This window comes from Eutrigla gurnardus (assembly GCF_963514095.1).
Source record: "Eutrigla gurnardus genome assembly, chromosome: 20".
NCBI classification, from domain to species: Eukaryota; Metazoa; Chordata; class Actinopteri; order Perciformes; family Triglidae; genus Eutrigla; species Eutrigla gurnardus.
Window position 1 is genome coordinate 15102812 of NC_139931.1, and position 20496 is coordinate 15123307.

At 45.2% G+C, this 20496-nt stretch overlaps 3 protein-coding genes across 3 annotated transcripts; all 3 read left to right on the forward strand.

The window, feature by feature from the left end:
* Positions 1–121: 121 nt before the first annotated feature.
* Positions 122–2203, forward strand: nol12 (nucleolar protein 12). The gene is made up of 6 exons (XM_084037008.1): positions 122–275; positions 790–895; positions 988–1036; positions 1131–1276; positions 1441–1538; positions 1773–2203. The coding sequence occupies exons 1-6, from the start codon at positions 166–168 to the stop codon at positions 1966–1968; spliced, it is 705 nt and encodes a 234-aa protein (XP_083893134.1). The 5' UTR covers positions 122–165; the 3' UTR covers positions 1969–2203.
* A 210-nt stretch (positions 2204–2413) lies between these two features.
* LOC311031481 (uncharacterized protein) lies at positions 2414–9031 on the forward strand (the record flags this gene model as incomplete). Its single annotated transcript, XM_084037787.1, has 8 exons — positions 2414–2441; positions 2629–2787; positions 3366–3676; positions 4780–4931; positions 5150–5334; positions 5706–7803; positions 8564–8681; positions 8980–9031. The coding sequence occupies 8 exons, from the start codon at positions 2414–2416 to the stop codon at positions 8998–9000; spliced, it is 3072 nt and encodes a 1023-aa protein (XP_083893913.1). The 3' UTR covers positions 9001–9031.
* An 809-nt stretch (positions 9032–9840) lies between these two features.
* triobpb (TRIO and F-actin binding protein b) lies at positions 9841–20384 on the forward strand. Its single transcript, XM_084037403.1, has 13 exons — positions 9841–10233; positions 12833–12889; positions 13104–13172; positions 13276–13365; positions 13641–13750; positions 13973–14414; positions 15248–15482; positions 16503–16614; positions 17564–17723; positions 17972–18073; positions 18711–18797; positions 19124–19328; positions 19418–20384. Exons 1-12 carry the CDS (start codon positions 10228–10230, stop codon positions 19283–19285), a joined length of 1632 nt encoding a protein of 543 aa, XP_083893529.1. The 5' UTR covers positions 9841–10227; the 3' UTR covers positions 19286–19328; positions 19418–20384.
* Positions 20385–20496: the final 112 nt, after the last annotated feature.

Sequence of the window (20496 nt, forward strand, 5' to 3'; positions counted from 1 at the left end):
CGTGATTACCATCGCTGTCTGTCAACTAAATCACCGCGTTGCCCTAAACGATTATGTCGTGCGGAACCTTGCAGGCTTTTCTCTGCGTGTTTCTAGTCGGACATAGTTAAATGACGTGCTCCCCAATACCGGAAGTTTATTGGAGAGTTAACTCACGTGTACAGCATGAAAAATACAAAAAAATACAACAATGTGTCCAAAATGGGTAAATTTAAACCCGGCTCCAAGAAAAGAGAGAACAAATGCGTCGTGACGTTTGACGACAGAGACAGACAGTAAGTTACACAGATAACTGTTTTATATTCAAGGCGTTAGCTAGCATCCTAGCGTTAGCCTGTACGTTAGCACTCCAAGTTGACGTTTTAACAAATTCGAATTAGTTTGAGAAACAGAGACGTTATCTGTAATGATGTGTAGCTGTAGTCATGATGGTATGAAAGTAAACAAGTACAAGTAACTGAAAACATGTTTTACAAACTCCCACTAACATAAAATGAAGTATTTTTTACTTAATTAAGTTAATTAAGTTACATTCTTACGGCCATAGAGTGTAAATGATTCACTACTGAAGCATTGAGGTATTCTAAGCTATCTTGTTCTCCATATGAGTTTATTTCTTGATTTGTTTTGCTTTGAGTGACTTCCTGGTACATAAACCTTAACAGTCATCACAGGCCAATATGTTAAGTAATACAAAAACAATGCACCAAGCAAACTTTGATTGCTATTATATTGATTATACTGAAAAACCTGCAGACTGTTAAAATGGTGACTCTTCTGCTCCGTCAGGGAGTATTTAACGGGTTTCCATAAACGCAAGGTGGAAAGGAGGAAAACAGCCTTGGCAGAAATCCGAAAGAAAATCAAGGAAGAGCAGATCAGAGTCCGAGAGGAAGTAAGTGTGGAGTAAAGGATGCTGGAGTAAAATCTGTTTTGGCATGAACATGCAAGAAACGCATGTACTGATGATGTGATGTGTGCTTTCAGAGGCATAAGGAATACATAAAGTTGCTGAAGGAGAGGACGGATGCTCTTCGTGAGTTAAAAGCAACATTCTGATCATTTCGCTGGTTTGTAAAACTTGAGAATATGTGCTTACAGTCTTTTATTTACTTGATCCCATCTCTCAGAGGAGGATGAAGATGATCTTGAAGATGCGATAACCGGTACAACGGAGTCTATGCAGTACGATCACCCTAACCACACAGTCACCGTGACGACCATCAGTGAACTCGACCTCACGGGGGCTCACCTGCTTGGACCCGCAGCAAATCAGGTAAAACGGCAAAGCCTCGATTCATCTCAACAACCTGCATCTGTGTTTGATCAGGCCAACTTATGCTGGTTTTACCGCTATTAGTTCTGTCTGGATGCTCTCAACGTAATTGATGTTTTAGTTATTGTAGAATGGTATTAAAACTGAGAATCTTTGCTTTCAAGACGAATGGCGAGTGCAAGGCTGAAGAAAAGGGGGAAGAAGAACGGGAGAAAACAGCAGCCATGCCAAGAAAAGCTGGGAATCCAATCATGAACAAAAAGTAAGATGTTCATCGTGCAGATATGGCCAATTTTTCCTTGTCACAGTTTATAGGCTAAATGGTTGATGAACTGATCAGATAATAAATAATCAGTTCCGTGCTCAGTGCTAAACATGTTCTCCACCTCAACAATACAGTGGTGACATAACTGCTTCAGATGTTTCTTGTGGCCGTCTTCCTCCAGCCCCTCTCAGTCCAGCTGTGTTTCTTTTTTTTCTCTCCCTGCCGGTACAGGATCCGCTCCCTGACTGCGTCGCTCAACACTTTCGGCAACAAGCAGAAAAAGAAAGGGAAGCAGGAAGGCAGAGGCGGACGAGGCCGTCAGACAGACAAGAAACTGAGTGGCTCGGAGGGTAAAACCAGAGGCGGGAGGACCAGCAAGTGGCAGAGACGTCGACAGACTGGGAAGAGGGTGCATCATCGGGAGTGAAGGAACGTGTGGGGTGATGGGACTGTGAAGAGACTTCTTGTGTCAGAATGCAGCAGTCGAACAGATTAGACCTGGAGGATTCATGCACATACTGTGTCTGTGTCTGTGTTGGACCGTCTATCATCGCTCATCTTTCCAGCATACCTGCCTCTTGAACTCTTGTGCTGAAATTGTTTTTGTAGACTATTTACTGAAATTATCATGAAATAACGAATAAAATCTTGCTAATAAGTGACCTTTTGGTGCCACCGTGTCAATGTGTTCCTTGTGGAAGTTTTTCTTGCTATTGTCTAAAAGGAAACCCGACGCTGTCGTCAACATCCTCTCTAGAACATCAGGAAATCGACCCTTAGCTCCGTTTCCTCGTAGCTCAGTGTTACCTGTGTGTGTGATCTAAAGGAGAACCCTGTTGTGTCTCTAACAGCATAGTTCTTATTTGAGAACCATGGACCACACGGCCACAGTGTTTGAATGTATGTTAAACCTACACCTCCCCAGTGTTTATTTATTTACGTTAACCTGAGCCAGCGTGTGCCAGCTGCCACTAGCATGGGCGCTTCATTTCGCTTTCTAAAGCCCATGATATTTAATACAACCGCTCAACGGAGGAACCGGCAGGCCACCGGCTCCATGTTGGCTCCGGGTCTGCGTGTGCTGCAGGGTCTCCGCTGTGCTATCTGAGAGCCGCCATGGCCGCGGCGGATGCTTCAGTTTCACTCATTGTCAGAGCAGCCAATGGGATTGATTTGAGGGTTTGGCAGCTCGGGAGGATAGAGAGCATGAGGAAGAGGAGGCATGTGGCTGATGGGGGGTCTGATGGTCAGTTTCTCCTCGGACTCTGAATGACTCAATGTGGAGTCGACAGCAGGAGCCTCTCTAGTCAGGTAACATCAACGCTTATCATTTTTATAGCTAAAAAATACTATTTTCATCCATCTACTTTTTGCTGTCTGAATTCCATTTAGAGGCTGTGTTCTTGTAAATGCTGGTCGGTTGCCGTGCATGTGTCTTGTGGTTGGCAGTAATGTTACTCTGAGTGTTCGGATGGATTGTGTTTCACTGTCCTCGAGTGTAATTAGTCATCACCGACCTCAGCAGTTCTGCTGTAGATCTAATGTGGACCATGAAATAAAAGACATCTCAAGTATTCATCCAGATGTGCTTCTCTGTTTTTACATGTCACTCAACAGCTGCATATGTTTTAGTTATTCTCCAGAAAACTGGATTTTTTAAAAATGTAAATACTCTAAATATTGAATTCAACATGTTGTTACTATAATTGTAAAGTGACTGAAATAGATGCACCTCACAAGTCACCACAAAAGTTATGTTTATACTTAGAAGTGTTTTTATATCGTTGTGACATTGCTCCTTGACCCCTTGTTGTTGTGTCCCAGTTTTTCCCGAGGGATGCGATGATTGGGTGGGTTCTCCCTCCGGACTCACCATGCCCCTCTCCGGCGATGAGCCCATCTGCCCCAAGTTCCAGCCCAACATCTTCGACCCCTCCCGCTGCCACGAATGCCTGCGTCAGAGGCACCTGCACGCCGGTGCAGGGGAGAGCGCCGCGGCATTACAGCAACAGAAATCCACAGTGGAGACCGGGATTGGGGCCAAAACTGGGACCGACACTGGGATCGGATCAGGCAAAGGAGTGCTGCTAACGCCGATCCCCTCCCAGGCCGAGGACCGAGACACCAGCAGCAAGGTGAGGAGGAGGGAGGAGGGAGATGAACAGAGCAGCGGGGTAACAGGTCCGAGATGGCAACAAGAGGAGAATGTGTGCTGAGTGAAGGCTGGACCTGAAGAAAGGTGAGAGCACTAGAAGTCAAGCCGGCAGCCGAGGTCAGATGAAGGAACAGAATGAAGTACTACTATGTTGCTTGACTCAGATTTAAGTGTTTTGTGGAACAGAAATTATGAAGTTTCATGATACCAGTTAGAATAGAAAACAATCTTTTTAAGTAGAACAAAGAACGTCTCAAAAGTCTCTCTGGGTTTGTAAAGAAATCTTCTAATTTAACGCAGTCCACGTGTAAACACAGTTCATGAGATCATGTCAGAGTGTTTTTGTTGCTTGTGAGTGAATCAAGAAAAAGGTCAGAGACGTAGAATGAGACTGAATGACGAGGAGCAGCGTGGCTCCCATTATAAATTAACGAAGCTGGATCACTTACTGCCTCTTGGGAATCACTCGTAATATTAGACAGAGGTATATAAGACTTGGCATGCTTCCTTATAGTATTAAAACTGACAGCTCTACTCTTTTTCTATTTCTCCTGCTCCATACATAACCGCTGTGACTGTGCGTTACTGTGATATATTCTGGTACGCTGTGGATGACGGGTCGTTTAAGAGCCCACCTGTAGTTTCCTGGACGTTGCAGGGATGCACGCCGGTTTCTGTCATTTACTGATGAAGTCACAGTTTCTGATCCTTTTAAAGATATCTTAACCCTTAGAGGCTTTATGGCAAGAAAAGGAAAAAAAACCAAAGTGATGAAATGTTAATGAGGAAAGCCATGAGCCAGGTCGAGTTACAGAGGTGTAATCCTAATCGAGCAGCAGACTGAACATGCGAGCGTGTCAGAGAGGACGGACACTGTTCAGATCACCCTCAACTTAAGGAGATGGAGCCCTACGGACAGATCTAGGACTTTACCTTCCGTACATTCCCACACAGACATTGTAGTTCAGTGAACCTCTGCTGATCAGCTGTGATCTCGAAGGGTCATGTTGACGTTTTTGTAAGCGTTTGTTTGCAGATACAGTCATCGTGATTGGCTCATGTCTTCCCCCATCATCCTATCAGGAGGACTCTGACGGTGTGTCGGTGGTGAGCAGCTACTGTGATGTCATCGGAGGCCGTCTGGGTCATGGGGAGAGCTCTTTGTGCATCCTGAGCCCCGACTGTGAGCTTTATATCTGTGACGGCGACGAGGAGGACGAGGCCAGCAGCGACAGGTGAGAGCCCAGGACGCTGATATAGACTTGAATGTTAGTGTTTTGGTGAGCTTGATCGTCACCACAGTATTTCACCATATTTCCACCACTTCCTCTATGAAATTCATGTCACACTGACTTCATTGTTCTCTCTCTTCCTTCTTTCCGTCCCTCCTCTCCATCTCTCACCTTTCCATCTCTACTCTCGTCATTCTTCTCCCGTCTCCGTTTCCACCCAGCTGTCGTGACCAGAGTGACTACCGGGAGTTCAGTGGCTCCGTCAGTGCGGAGGACGATTACCTGCCGATCCGTCGCCCTTCCACCAAGCTCGCCATGACCCGACTCGACCCTCCACCCCACCGGCCGAACCCTCGGGCCTGGATGGACGAAGCTCGGAGCAGAGACGATTTCAGCAGGCAATCAGGTACATGAAGGTTGACGTGCGGTTTGTCTGCTTCTTGGCAGATGTGAGATAGTTGGAAAATGCATTTATGACGGTGTTGTAACGAGAGTTCGACCTCCTCTCTTATTTCAACACATGTAGTATGTAAGTATGAGTGCTGCGTCCCGGCAGGCTGAGCCTTCAGTCAACATATGACTTACTGCACTTGACCAATCCAGATCCAGTTACAGCCAAAGGTGTTCTTTACTTGCCGATACCGTTTGATGTCACCAGCTGAGGTGTCCGAGAGCAATTATCAGTAATACAATATTGCTGGGTTTGTGTCAGGAAACCTCTGGTAGCTGATCTTCTCTTATTTCTGTCACACTGTGTGATTTCTCTTTTCCTTCGAGGGTTCAAAGAAGACCGACCGAAGCGGGAAAGTGGGTACTTCTCCCTGGGGAGGGCAACGGGCGCCCGCTCACTGCGCGACAGCAGCCCGTCTGCTCCTTACCGCCATTTTGAGAGAGGTCATCCTCTCTTCAGCGCCAGAAACATAGAGCCCAAGGACACCATCCCCTTCAGAAACCCTAATCTCGGTGTGGCGTCTGAAAGGCAGACGCCGGAGGCTCTAAGTGAGGAACTGCATGTGGAAATCACGCATCCGGACCCCTATGAAATCGCCGTGGAAGTTGAGGCACAAGTCGGCCCCCGTTCTCCGAGTCCGACTCCTTTTAAGATAGCGGAGTCGTTGGTATCGACTGGGCGAAAAGGTTTCAGCAGTTCATATGGTCGGGCAAGCCCTTCCTCTCACCTCTCTCCCCATCAACAGCCGGGACGTTTTGAGTCCTCAAGGCAAGGCTCGGCTCTGCAATCTCGTTCCTCTTCTCCCTCGCGTGGAAACTTACCGTTCAGACGCACCGAGTCCACTGCTTCCCTGAGCCGGCGCAACTTTGATGCTGGAGGCGGGCGGTCTCAAGGTACGGAGCCGGGATTCAGAAACTCCTTGCAAGGCGCACATGGGCAACGCGTGGAGTCGGGAACCCTGCCTAGAAACTTTAAATCGCTTTCTAGTTCAGTGAAGTCCCAGGCCTCCACGGTGTCTGACTTCAGGAGCGCCTTGAGGAGAACTGAAGTAAGTGGGTCTTTGAGCGGTGCTGGTCGTGGCAGCAGGAGCTCGTCTCCCTCCAAGAGGGATTATGAGCCTTTGACCCAAATTTCCCTTCGCAAAACTGAAATCACCGGCAGTTCGTCTCACGAACGCGGGCGTGACAACCGTACTACTTCTCCGTCGAGGAGAACTTCTGACAGCCAGCGTGACAGTCGCAGACACTCACCACCACCGAGGAGGACTTACTCGTCTAGCCAATCACCGCTTCGTAAATCTGAATCCACCATGTCTCTGAATGGACGTGGTCACTATGGACGCTGTGGCTCCCCCATAAGAGAAGGCTATGATATTGAAAGCCAGGCTCTGCTGCGTAACCCAACAGCTAAGAACGGACTGGATGACCAGGAACATGAAAGTCCCGCCGCGTCTCCACCCAGACGAGGGTATGACAGAAGTCCGTCTGTGCTCCGTAAGACTGAATCGAGCGGCGTTGGTGGCGGTCGAGGTCGTGACAGCCGTTGTTCCTCTCCTGGAAGAAGGGGCTACGAAGCCCCTGCTCAGTATCAGCTTAGGAAGACGGACACCAGTGGTTCTTTAAATGGCCGCAGTCGTGAGAGTCGTAACTCCTCCCCTTCGAGGAGAAGCTACGAAGCTCCTTCTCAGTCCTTGCTGCGTAAGTCTGAAGTCAATGGTTCTGTCAGAGGCCGCGATGGTCACAGTTTGTTGCCCTCGAGGAAAAGCTATGACGCTCCTGACCATCGCTCACTGCGGAAAACAGAAACAAGCAGCTCCCTTAACAGTAAGAATCACAACAGCCGTAACCCGTCTCCTGCTAGAACAGGTACCGGAGACTCGCCGGGCTACTCCATCCTCAGACGTGCCACTAATGGAGATAGCAGCCATTCCTCTCAGAGAACAAACACTTACCACAATTCAAAATCGGACTCCACCCGCTCACGGGAGTCGACTCATTCCCTCCGCAGCTCCTCGCTATCTCGCGCTGCTTCGCCCTCCAGACAGATCACCAATGGCAGCAGGACAGCTTTCGTCACCTTGGAGACACCCAGGAGCCCCGGCAGCATCAGAACTGGGCTTGGCAGGCACGGCCGTGAGGATCGCTGCCCCTCCCCTAATGACAAGAGGTCCTCCCACCGCCCACGGAGCCCTTCTCCTTCACCGCAGGTCCAACTATGGAGGCACACCTCCTCCCAGAGCTCCATGGAGTCCTCAGAGTCGGGCCAGCTGTCGGCCGGGTCCACAGGACGGAACAGGGAGGAGTATGCCATGATGGCCGACGTGCCAAAGGTCAAAATGATCCATCAGAGAGAAGACCCGGGCCACATGGGGCGACTTCAGAACCAGCAGCCTTCTCGTAGACAGGAGCTGTTTAAACCAGCCAGGTCAGGTTTAAATGATGTGCACGTTAGTTAACATGACCACGGGCCTCATGCAGCAACATGCTCTCAAATTACTCTTATATTTTCTCTGAATTAGAAAGATGTCCACTCCACATGCACCAAACATCTTTACCTAGTACTAAATGATGAATCCCACATGATCATAAATGGGAGGTGTACGACTGATTATTATTTCCAGAGGTAACGCCCCCTTAAAGCTATTTATAGATAGGCTACATACATATATATCGTCAGTACTGCTGTTACAGGAAAATGGAAGGCGAGGGTTTGTATAGTCTTAACTGGGATCAGTGGACTAATAGTACTTCTTTAGCCCACAAATGTGATAATCCAATCATTATAATTACACTAAAACATATCATAATATAAAGTGAATCATCCTATATTCATGTGTTTATTATGTTTCCTTGCATTGGACAATTCATGTCTGTGAAAACAAGATGTTTTTTCTTATCTGGGAGCAGAAACAAGAAAACATTGGTTCATTTGTTAGCACTTGCACATTACTTCAATGGGTACAAGTAAAATAAGAACTATGGATATGAGCAAAACTAATAGGAAGTTTGTTCCGATATCGCTTCCTGCATGAGGCCCTTTGGCTCACATGTATTTTTGCGGTATTTAAAGTTTTATATCGGAAACTCTCTGTGGTAAATCTAGACGCCTTTGCTTCCTCCACACCGTCAGATTGAATACATTTGACCAAATTAGACACAATGATAACCTGTTTGTGCCGTTGCAGCCACTCGCTGAGCAAGCATCCCTCCAGAGAGTGGGATGATGCAGGGGAGACCGAGAGGGACTGGCACTACGGTGGCAGTGGGCATCTATCTCGAGCTCACTCCTCCACCTCATTGCAGGTAGGCTGGCCAAGAAAGTTTCATTAATGAATAAAACTTTGTCATTTATTTTATTTTTTATTAGCTCTTTTTTAAATTATCTTAGAAATAATCCGATTTTTGTCAATATTTGTTTTTTCTTAATTGTTTTCACCGCAGTGGAAATGCAACTTGTGCTCTGGGGGTTTCCCCTTCATAATATGTTAATACCTAACCACATCTTCCACATACTATACATACACCACATTATGAAAAACGTCTGTGGATGTGAAACTGGCTTATCTATGTTTGATCTACTACGAGCTGTTCCTTTCCAGAGGTCTGGCAGTCCCACAGCTGATGAGGGCAGCTCGTGGAAAGGTAACCACCACAGATCAGAACAAATGCAGGTATGTGATGCAGCCGGTGTGTTTACAGTAAACATGTGTTCCCTTACTGTGTGGAAACAACTTCTCTCCCACTGTGCCAATACAGACTGGACTTTCCTACCACTGATATTACTAATGAACATAACAAACCTGCAGCACACATGGTTCAACGCAAGCTTATTGCCCTTCAGTGGTGCTTAAATGTACATTATCCTTCTGTTATATATTTACCAGACCATGCTGGCAGTTTGTCCAGCGTTCACACAGATCTAGTCTACGACTGTAGGGACTTTATGTACTTGGCACCCTCACATAAGTATGTATCCACTTTAACGCTGTTCCCCGTGTGTCTATATAGACTTCACCTACACCCTGCAGGCATTTCATAAGACTGACTGAGCTTTGTCAGTTGTGGTCTGCCGGGGCATGTGTTGAAATTCCTGAACTGAAACCAATAGCTACCAAGAGAGGATTTTTGAGGGGGGGTGCACTTGATTTGCAAGCCCAATGGATTTTCAGTCTGGAAAATAAAGTAAATTAGTTCTGTGTCTGGAAAGTTTGGGATTGTCAACGACCCCCTATGATTCTTTAGGGACGTTTGGTGAGAGTGGGGCACCTCATATTAAACAGGACATATTTATACGTACACTATATTGTTCTCCGTGCTGCTGGGGACCCCGCTGGACCCCCCTCAGCCCCTGGAGGTCCCCGCACGCCGGGTTTTTAAGAGAGCTCAGAACCGTGTGGTTGGTTAGGCGGGGTAGGCTTGTTTTCTCCAACGATCTTCGCGGATCCGCCCAGGAAGTGGCAGACAGAGAGACGGGCTGCGAGGAGAGACACAGCCGAGGTGTAACGCTAGCTAACCCGCGACTCGTCACAAAGTTGTGAAATAATTAAAAAACCAACGGTTCCTCCGTGTTTCCCCCCGGGTGAACGTACCGTCTCCTCCTGAAGACCCGGCAAGAGAGACCGCCGTGTGGACGTTGGAGGTTCGCTCGATTCACTCAACGCCACTATGAATGGCGGGGTTTTATCTAATTTCGCGTAACGTCAGTCGCCTGAGAGAAAGTTTTTTTGCCCGAGAGGTTTAGCTAAGCCGAGTGGCGAACTCGCAAGAGCAAACCGGGTTTATTTTGGCCTGAGGCTAACGGTTTTCTTTTTGTTCTCTGTTTTTCTACTCTCTCCCGGATCCTGTTATCATGACGGTGAATTGCACCTTGAAAGCTGTTTTATGATTTTCCTGTCACTTAGTTACACATGACGTTAGCCGTTTAACAGCATACCTTGTGTTTTAAACGAGCCCTGGCGAAACAGCTAGCCTAACACGTAACTCACTTTGGTTTGTGCGTTTCGTAAGAATAAGAAAGGCGAAACTAGATGGAAAAAAAGCTAGTTTTTGCTTTTCATGGGTTTGACCGGATTTAGGGGTGTAAGCAGGCAGATGTGCCTCCAATTTATCTCACGCTAGCTTAAAACTGAAATGTGCCGAGCGACGTCATGCCCGAGTGAGTTCACGTTACCCATCCCGGAGTCTGAAGAAAGTAGTGCTGGCATCCATGTGTGGCGTAGTCTCATTAGTTTGCCCTGTGTTGTTGTTGTTTATTGTTGTTGTTTAGAGTAGCAGGAAGTGTCGTAAGCCAACAGCTGTACGTGTCAGTCTTTACAGCCAGCTGTGACATATGTACCATGTTTACACACAGAAACTGCAAAGAAATCCTTCCATTTATATATTTATATATATATATATATATATATATATATAACTTTACTTAATAGTCTGTATAGTAATTATCCTTCTCCTTTTATGCAATTATCCTTATTTACCAGTGTAAATGTCAATCTACATACGTGCAATATACAGTGCAATACTACCTATGTGCACTACATTCTATGATACTACTTCCTCAATACTACTACTACTACTACTACCTCAGCAGCAGATACGCTAAATGGGCCATATAGTGTTTTTATACATACATTGTACATACATTACTGATATTTAGTGTCATTATTTTATACTTTTATACTTATTTGACTTCTTATGTCTATAGGACTTGTCACAGCTGTATCTATAGGCCCTTTTTATTTATGAGCATGTTTGTTTCTTACTTTCTTTCCTTTCTAACTCTAACGGAACAACTGCAGCTTCACAATTTCCTGAGGGATGAATAAATTATTCCGATTTTGATTGATTAAATAAAGTAACTTAGAGGTACTGTTTCGCTAAACCATTGCAATGCTGCATCTCTCATCACGATGAGTGTCTGGGCATGAAACAAATCATGTCACCATTATCCTCGCCATGAACATTTCAATTCACAATATTATCGCAATAATAATCAAAATAGCAACATTGTATGACGTGGAACGTTTTCAATTCACTCGTGATGATATTCATGATTATCCCGATGATGGAAATTCACCACGATCAACTTATTTTAGTTTTTTCCCCCCCTAATGTATCATTAGGCTCTACTCCTCTTCACACTGCTCAGTAAACAGAAACAAGTGAGAGGAGACGCATACATGCTGTATTAGGCCTATAGGACTAGGCAGACAATACTCCTCTATAGTGATGAGCGACAGGAGACAAGAAAGAAAGGACGTTGTCTCAAACTGTCACCAGTGTTTGACCCTCTTCCCTCCGTCACTGACCTTTTTAATGCAAGGTTGATGATCTGAGACCGCATGACAAGGAGAAGCACCGTGGTTGTTCTTAACAGATGCTGCCCTTTTTACTTGATCCTCTTGTGGCCACTCCCTGACCTTGAATATGGGCATGTATTGACTCGATCACATGCATTTCTGATGGAGTCTGACACATCATAGCTTGCACGCTCCTCCAGTAGTCTAGTCCTCCAACAGTATAGGCATTGCAACATTTATTAATGATGAAAATACTTTTAAATGCAGGGTGAGGCTTATCAAATTTAATAATACACCATATCTTGTTAACACGGTGTTTCTGACTGACTAACAGTCTACCGGACTGTTCAGTTGCATAGATGAAGTGGTTTATACAGGGAAAAACTGGGTGGCACTGTGGCCTAAACTGATGCCAGGAAGGGAGTATAAATACCAAAAAGGGGCGGTTAAATATGACAGAACAGACAGAAACATGATTTTAGGGTGCAAACAGAGCAAAATGATGCCGCGGGGCAACAAAATGAACAATAAGCCGCTGCAGTGGGGACAAACAAAGTGATGGGACTGAGACGCCAGTCACTGAGAGATGAAATGACGAATGCAGAAGGAGATTTTTTTTAAAAAAGGGAGGAATGTACATTCTAGTGAAAGAGAGAGATAAGCAAAGTGAGGAATGTACAGTGGAAGAAGTTGCCTAATCTTAATCCGGGATCAACACATCTTGAGTTACCTAGTGTGTGTTCTCCTCATCCTGTCATCGCCTCGATAGCAAAGACGGGCCTACTTCTGGGAATGTTGTAGAGAAGCTGAAGCACACTTTAATACATCTTCTGAGATGTGCACTACAAGTCATCGTGGGTAATGACGTATGAACAGCAAAAGACACTTCCTCTATCACTAATTGTTGCTTTAGTTCCTCATCTTTCTTTCTTGTTGTCTTTGGATATTTGAGCCTTCAACCTTTACAGACAAACTTGTTGTTTCCAGTCGTGTTTTACTCCCGATATACGTCCATCTATGCAACCGCCTTTTATCATACATCCGTTATGCTGCACTATGTTGTAGAGATGCGTTATTAACAATATAGGACAAATGTTATCATCATGTGAAATATGTGCTAAAGCATGATAGATAACGTGTCTGCTCTTTGCCTCACAGCCTGACCTCCTGAACTTCAAGAAGGGATGGATGTCCAAACTGGACGATAGTGGAGAGGTAACGTACAGATGTCCTATCTTCACTGCTTTTTTTCCGTCCGTTCCTCATTTCTAATTGGAAAGGTTGCTAAGGCGATAGCGACAAATAATCCCCGTTATCACGGTAATAGCGTGGTGGCTTGAGGCGCAGCAGGTGTCTCCTCTCTTTGAATCTTTGAATGCCATGTCTCAGTTCAGTCTTGGAATAATTGTGATCTGCTGTGTTTCTCTAGTGGAAGAAGCATTGGTTTGTTTTGACTGATGCTGGACTGAAGTACTACAGAGACTCCAGTGCAGAGGAGGTATATATAAATATATTTTTTTATTATTTTTACCTAGACATGTTAACAAACACTGTACTATTTAGGACAAGAGAAATGTACCATCTGTGTGTTTTCTGTATAGAAAGACGACTTGGACGGAGAGATTGACCTAAAATCCTGTGTGAAAGTGTGTGAGTTTGATGTGGAGAAGAACTATGGGTTTCAGGTACAGGTGCGTATCACTGTTACGGGTCAGTCTCTCATGTGTGCCACTGATTTTCCTCTTTATATCCATCCCTTCTTGTCCTCTTTATCGGAGTTGACCACACCCGCTCTCAATTTCTGCTGCATTTTTATTTGTTATTCTGTTATCGAGACTCGCATCTCTGTCGGCATCTCCTCCACCTCACTCCCTCGTCCTCTGTCTTCCAGTTTTCCTTCATCATTACCATCTCATCCCAGTGCTCTCTTTGTGACTTTGTGTCTGTTTTCTCTTTTGTTCTCCAGACGCGGGACTCCGCGCATACACTGTCCGCCATGACAGCTGGGATCAGGCGGAACTGGATAGAGGTTTTAAAGAAGTGTATCCGGCCCAGCAGCTCTCCAGACCTCACACAGTAATGCCAGTTGAATTGTTAAATATGAATATAAAGAAGCAACTTAAGGAGTGGAGATAATTGGGGTTAAAATACTTTATTTGCCTAAATTTTATTGGCAAATAAGAATGTATTTATTTAAAAAATTGTAACTTACTGCCTTTCTTTATTTGACTGAATCAGATAAAATAAGTAATAATGCATTCATTTATGTTTTATTCATTTGTCTCTATTCTTCTCTAGATTACCCGACAGCAACAGTGACAAGGAAAACTCCCATTCTCGCTTTGTGCTCTCTTCCCGTCGGCCATCATCACATCATGCCGACCTCCAGTCAGAAGTTTCGACCTCCGCTCCTCCTACTCACCGTAGGTTTGACTATGTGGAGCTGTCCCCTGTCCCTGCCCCGTCCAACCCTCTCCCGTCCAGTCAGAGAGTGGCAGCGGAGGGCCAGGCCAGGCAGCACAGCCAGTGGCAGGAAGAGAGGAACACGAGCAGCCAGTGGGAGGCTGTGCTGTCCAGGAAGGGCACTGGCTCGGGATCAAACCAAAGGCTACGCACGGAGGAAGACATAGAGAAAAAATGGGCTGAGTTTGAGCGCTTGCCATTAAAGGAGATGAGCTCCTTGCCACCAATGGGATCACGGCCTTCAAGCCAGTCAGCCAATGAGGCGCTGCAGAGGGAGGTAGTGCGTGGACATGATTTTTCAATTTGCAAATTGAATAAAATGCAAATGAACTCATCTGTCTGGATGAAGTTCACGTTTCCTGTTTCTGCCTGTTTAACACTTGAGTCACTTTTTTCCACCTGCTTTTCAGCAGTGTTTCCCATGTAAAATATGTGGTGGAAAATGAAAAGAAAAGTCGACTACAGCGATATGGGAAATGCTGCTGAAACCCCCGTCTGTTCTGTCTCTGCGTGTTGTGATGTGCAACTTCAATTTGAATCTGTGTGACGTCTCTACACATGATACGCAGACAGCTGCACCACAAAGCTGGGCTGAGCTAAACGCTCATATCTCATCATACTGTTCATTTACTATTTAAACAAGTGCTGGTAAATTCAATGAGAAGCATATGTGCATGTATTACAATATAATGAAAACTGGTAACAAACAAACAAACTGGGGTTTAAGTTCCTCCAAGATGTCCGAGGTCGCGGTGGAGCGAGAGAGTTGGCATCATTAGTCTGTCCATAGAAGGACTCCAGCTCAGTGGTTCTGCTGGTAATCATGTGTCGATTGTGTGTTGGCAGTGGGACCCTGAAACAGCATCACTGATTTGGTTGAAATGCATTTAGTTCATCTTATAAATAAGTGAGCGTGACTGAATTATTCCCACTTGGTTATAAACAATCTGGCCACCCAAAAGCATCCTGTGTGTGTTGCTAATCCTTTAGCAGCTGATGCATTTCACTGCCAACATCATTAGTTTATGCTCTAAGCATGCTAATATTAAACCGATCCCCCCCCACCCTTGTGGCTCAGTGGGCTTTACCTCTGCGCTTGTCTTTCCTCAGGTGGCGTCACTGAGGCAGCAGCTGGAGCAACTACAAGGAGGGGGAGGGAAAGTGGGAGGGGGTGTGAGGGGCGGCTGTGGCCCAGAGGCCCTCTGTGGCCGCAGCCTGGCGGCCATGGAGCGCGCTCATCGACAGGCGCTGGAGGAGCTGCAGAGGCAGCACGGCCGCCAGATCAAGGAGCTGGAGGCCCAGAAGGACCGGCTGCTGCTGGAGGAGACCCAGGACACCGCACGAGGTCAGCAGAGCAATACCAGGGTTAGGGTTCTACACCGGGACCAACACGAGGGTGTAATTATACAAATGTGAAGGCAGCTGAAAGGGTTATGACAGAGAAAATGATTCATAACTGGGGTGGGAGGGTCAGAGGTCAACTAGAGTTTGTTGTAATGTTTCACTTTTTGAAGGAAGGAACTGGTTGTTTTCATTGCCGGGTGAGAAATGAGCCAAGGAAAGTTTTTATACTCTTGTGTCTTGGCATCGTTTTACTTCCCCTTTTTAGAATACATGTACTGTATTTATACTGCACTTGAAAATTACTTAAGTATTCTTTATAGATCTAGTGTTTTCGAGTGCAGGTTAACCTTTTTTGTATCAGTTGGTCTTCTTCTACCCCAGAGCAGCCTCAGCGCTGTGGACAGGCATATATTTTCTGGGTTGTGATTTATTACAATATTATCATGGTCATTCTTTATCCAAATGTTTCTTTTGTACTCGACTACCTTGCAGCATTAGTGTGTGTGGAATATCAGGACATGCAACACTTTCTCACTGGACTTGGCAACTTTTCAGGCCCTTTTAGCAACTTGTTGCTCAGACTTAAGTCAGTCAGTGGATTCTCCAGCAGCCGTGTTTCTCTTCTCTTCCAGCCCATACACAGTTACTATGGTTACTGCCATTGGTGTCACCAGGTCAGTTTGTGGAGGCTTAATCCTGAAAGTTTTGAGTGTAGCCCTGAATGTCATTTTAAAGACATGTAATCATGTGTTAGAAATTGAGGTTAGTCCTTGTAACACAATGTCAAAGTGGAAGCAGATAGGGAGGATGTGTTTATCATTGTGAAATCAGACCGATCAACACACGCATGTTTGTTATGTTTTCATTGGAGCCGCTTACAGAAATCAAAGGCCCTCCCACGGATCCATGTCTGCCGCCGGCTCCGCCTCGCAGCTCCCTGAGGCCTGATGTGCATCACTTGGTTGTCAGCCACCGGGAGATCACATAGAAGCTGTTTCACGCCTGCATGTTTGTGTTTCAGTAATGGAGGCTCTGAAGAAGAAACACAAAGATGAGCTGGAGAGAGAGGTGGAGAGAGTCAAAAGGCTAAGCGGCGGGGTGCTAGATTCACAGACTTTGCGAGACCAACAACAGTAAGTAACTTCATATCTGTTTTTGCCGGCGTAGTAGAGACATACTAGTGCTTTGTAACGCAGTCAACCAGTCTGAATGTTTGTTATCATGACACAGAACAGAAAAGATTGCCATTTGTTTTAGTGACAGTCCAAAACAGAACACACCCCTTGTGCCTTGTGTAAGCCTTGAAAATACATTCTGGGTTGTAGCCTCAGTCAGTGCAGGCCAACATTGGTCATTTACTTGAATAGCTCTCTTGTGCTTTTAAGTGGGAGTTAGCTGGCCACAAAAGGGTTTTCTGTGAAATAAAAGGTAGAATTTGCAGACTCCACAACAATCCAGGGTTCCTTGTCTAAGCAAGGCCATTACCGCAGCAGCCGCTGGGTCCTGTAAGGCACTAAAGGAATGTAGAAGAGTTTGGTCATGGATTAGTTTTCCTTTGTGAGCTCCACTGGGCCTTTGACACAGCGCTGTCTCAGTGGCTGCTTCTGGGACCTGCACTTTGGGGCTTATCTGGGTTGCCTACTCTGCGTTTTTTCCTCTCTTTGCATGCTCTTTCTTTTTGTGATTACTGGTCATGACCAGTAAAGATATTTGAAAACCACAGTAGGAAATACTTGTGTCATGAAAAATGGAAGAAAAAAAGAACACCCTCTTTTTCACAGGATGTTGCTGTAATTGTAATCAATTCTATATACAATATTGTACTTTATAGCTACTCCTTTATAGGAGGACTAGCTTCAGTTATGTATGAGAAAATGACGTTCTTCTGGAGCTGTGCTGGGATCTCGTTGTATGTTAAATACATATTGATTGAATCGTTTCTTTATGCTGCTCTCATAATAAAATGAAAGCAGGTAATGTGGCGTGCATTCTGTCGTCATTTCCAACCTGCAGCATAGCAGTTATTTCTGCAGTTTAGTTCACTAAAGGACCCAACATGAACACACCTGTCCATATCTGCAGGGCCGAAACTCAAGCCTTGCAGAGAGAGCTGGCCGGACTGTCGGAGCGCTACTCTCAGAAGTGTCTGGAGCTAAACCGAGCTGAGCAGAACAGCGCTGAGAGAGAGAGGGAGATCAGCCGCAAGGAGAGGGACATGGAGCAGCTGAGGAAAGACAACCAGGCGAGTGATCAGCAGATTACTCATAAGAACAGCAGTCGCTCCATGTTTAATCAGAACTATCTCAAAATGAAAGAGGGTTCTCTGTAAAACACAGCAGGACTATTTTATGGGCTGTGTGATTCTAACCCTTCTTTATTGCTATAGTAAAAGTTGAAGTGTGGAGTCTGCAGCCTGGCTGTATGAGACTCGTGATCATTGTCTGCAAACATGCCAGCCGACGTACAAGGACTAAATATTTTCCTCTGCAGGACATGAAGGCCCGTTTGGCGGAGGAGATCAGCCGTACACGATCTAGCGTCACATGTCCGAGCTCAGAGGACAACAAAGACAGGGCGCCCTGTGAACTCGAGGTAAAGGCTTGCATTTTGTATACTTGACACCAAAATAAGGTAATGGCCGTTTGTCTCTGCCAGTTTCTTTTTCTTCTTTTTTTTTTTTTGTAACTTCCTGAACTGACCACAACACGCACCAAGTGTGAAAATACCACCCACTGCTGAAAAACAAGATCATCTTTTGAATAAACTGTGATACCAGAGGACTGACCTAGCAGCTAGCTCTGACTGTCAAATTAATCTAAGAACAAAGTCAACCATAGATAAAAGAAAACGTGTTACACACAAAAAAGCTCATTGCTTTTGAAGCTGACTCATTGTGTTTGGGCGTGTGGGCAGAAGTCTCAGCCGCAAAACCTGAAACACTCCAACCACTCTGTTTCTGTTCGCTAAAAGTAGATGGATGAAGTAGTACTGGAGGATGCATCATTTAGCATATGCTTTATATGTTAATTTATACTCGTTCTGGTTACCAAACTAGTGTTGCAGTTTCTGGAATATAAACAGAATGTCAAGATATACCAAGTTATGCACTCTATGACTTACAGTTTATCATAAATCAGCCAGGACTTAATTACTTTATTTTTTGTTCAGAAAATATATTAATATTCTTTCTTTTCGGCAGCAAATTGACAACCACACTGTTTTTTTTCAGGTTCTTCTCAGGGTGAAAGAAAACGAGATAGACTACTTACACAAGGAGATCAGCTGTCTGAGGAACGAGCTCCAGTTTCTTAACACGGTACTGTGTGTGTGTGTGTGTGTGTGTGTGTGTGTGTGTGTGTGTGTGTGTGTGTGTGTGTGTGTGTGTGTGTGTGTGTGTGTGTGTGTGTGTGTGTGTGTGTGTGTGTGTGTGTGTGTGTGTGTGGCGTGTGTGTGTGGCGTGTGTGTGTGTGTGTGGCTGTGTGTGTGTGTGTGTGTGTAGCATGTGTGTGTAGCGTGTGTGTGTGTGTGTGTGGCGTGTAGCGTGTGTAGCGTGTGTGTGTATAACGTGGAATGTTAATCCATGTGTCCTTGGACGATACATGTCTGGTCACTAAAGCCCGTCTCCTCCCCTCTGCACCACAGGAGAAACGGCTGGCCTGTGAGCGATACGCGGAGGTGCACGAGGAGTTAAGTGGGATGAAGGGCCGGAGCGAGCGAGAGATCCAGAGTCTGAAGGAGCACTTGAGGCTGGCCATGGCTGCTCTGCAGGAGGGCCAGAAGCTGGGTAACAGCCTGGACCACTGAGGCTCTGCTGCTGGTACTGATGCTGCGGCAGACTGAGTGACAGGTATGGACGGATGGAGAGCAGGAAACGAAATGGTCTGTAGCCACAGATTTATTCATCAACTTCTTTTCTTTGTGTTAATTGTTTTGCAGATGTGACTGAATCAAAGAGGAATATGGAGAAGCAGAGGAGACGGTTGTTGGGCTTGTACAGTTCCGGCTGTGTGAGGACCACGATAGTGCCTTAGTTTTCAATCATTCTGCCAACGAGCAGCATAGATTAGATATTAGCTGGTTTTATTACACTGGGCCACACATGATATATAAAACTGCACTTTTTAAATTTTTTTGTATTTTAGCTTTTGCTTGCTTCGAGTGCAAGCATGTATAAGTGCGCATTTTGTCTGAAAACTGGAATATTTTGTTGAGTGACATGTTTTTTTTTAATGAGGTATTGTTGATAAAGAGTTCACGCTGTATCAGCTTTTTCTTTGGTGGATAATCTCGTTATTGTCTCTTTTGCCTGAGGCAGTAGGGTTCAACAGAGTTACATAAGAGCTACTGTCATCTCAGTTTTCTAATGTTGTACAGCTGTTGAGTCATGTTTACTTTGTGAAGATGGCTCGCGTTTCTCTAGAAATGGGAGCTCATCATTTGCTGTAATTAAACTAAATGTAGTTTTGTGTTTGTGAATATGAAATCCTGATAAAATATCTTGGGATTAACACAGGACAAGACGGCAAGCGTAATTCCTGACGGGCTGAATTGGAAGTTGATCTGTGATTGTAAAGAAGCAAATTCGGGCTCAGCTTTCTTTGAGGATGCTCGTAAAAGCCGTTGAATGAATGTTGTCCTACATAACAGATGTCTTTATTTTTAAACCACGACTGAGAAGCAGAAACTCTCAAGCTTCCAGTCTCCCCTGGTCATTGTTGGCATTTATTTGCCATCACATAACAAATGACAGGTGTTGCATTGATGAGCCAATTTTTTTATTGACAGTATGAATTGTGATAATATGACTTATCTACCTGCCTTTTGAAAATATTTTCATATTTAATGTACCGTAGAGGCTTTGTAAATTATACACAATTTTTGCAATCAATAAACCGAGTTCAACAGAAACACTTCTGTACTATCCATTTCATTTCTGTGATGCTGAACGCCTACGTTGGTACACTTCACTGCACACACACACACACAGGATTATGCAAACATTATGCATTGTTATT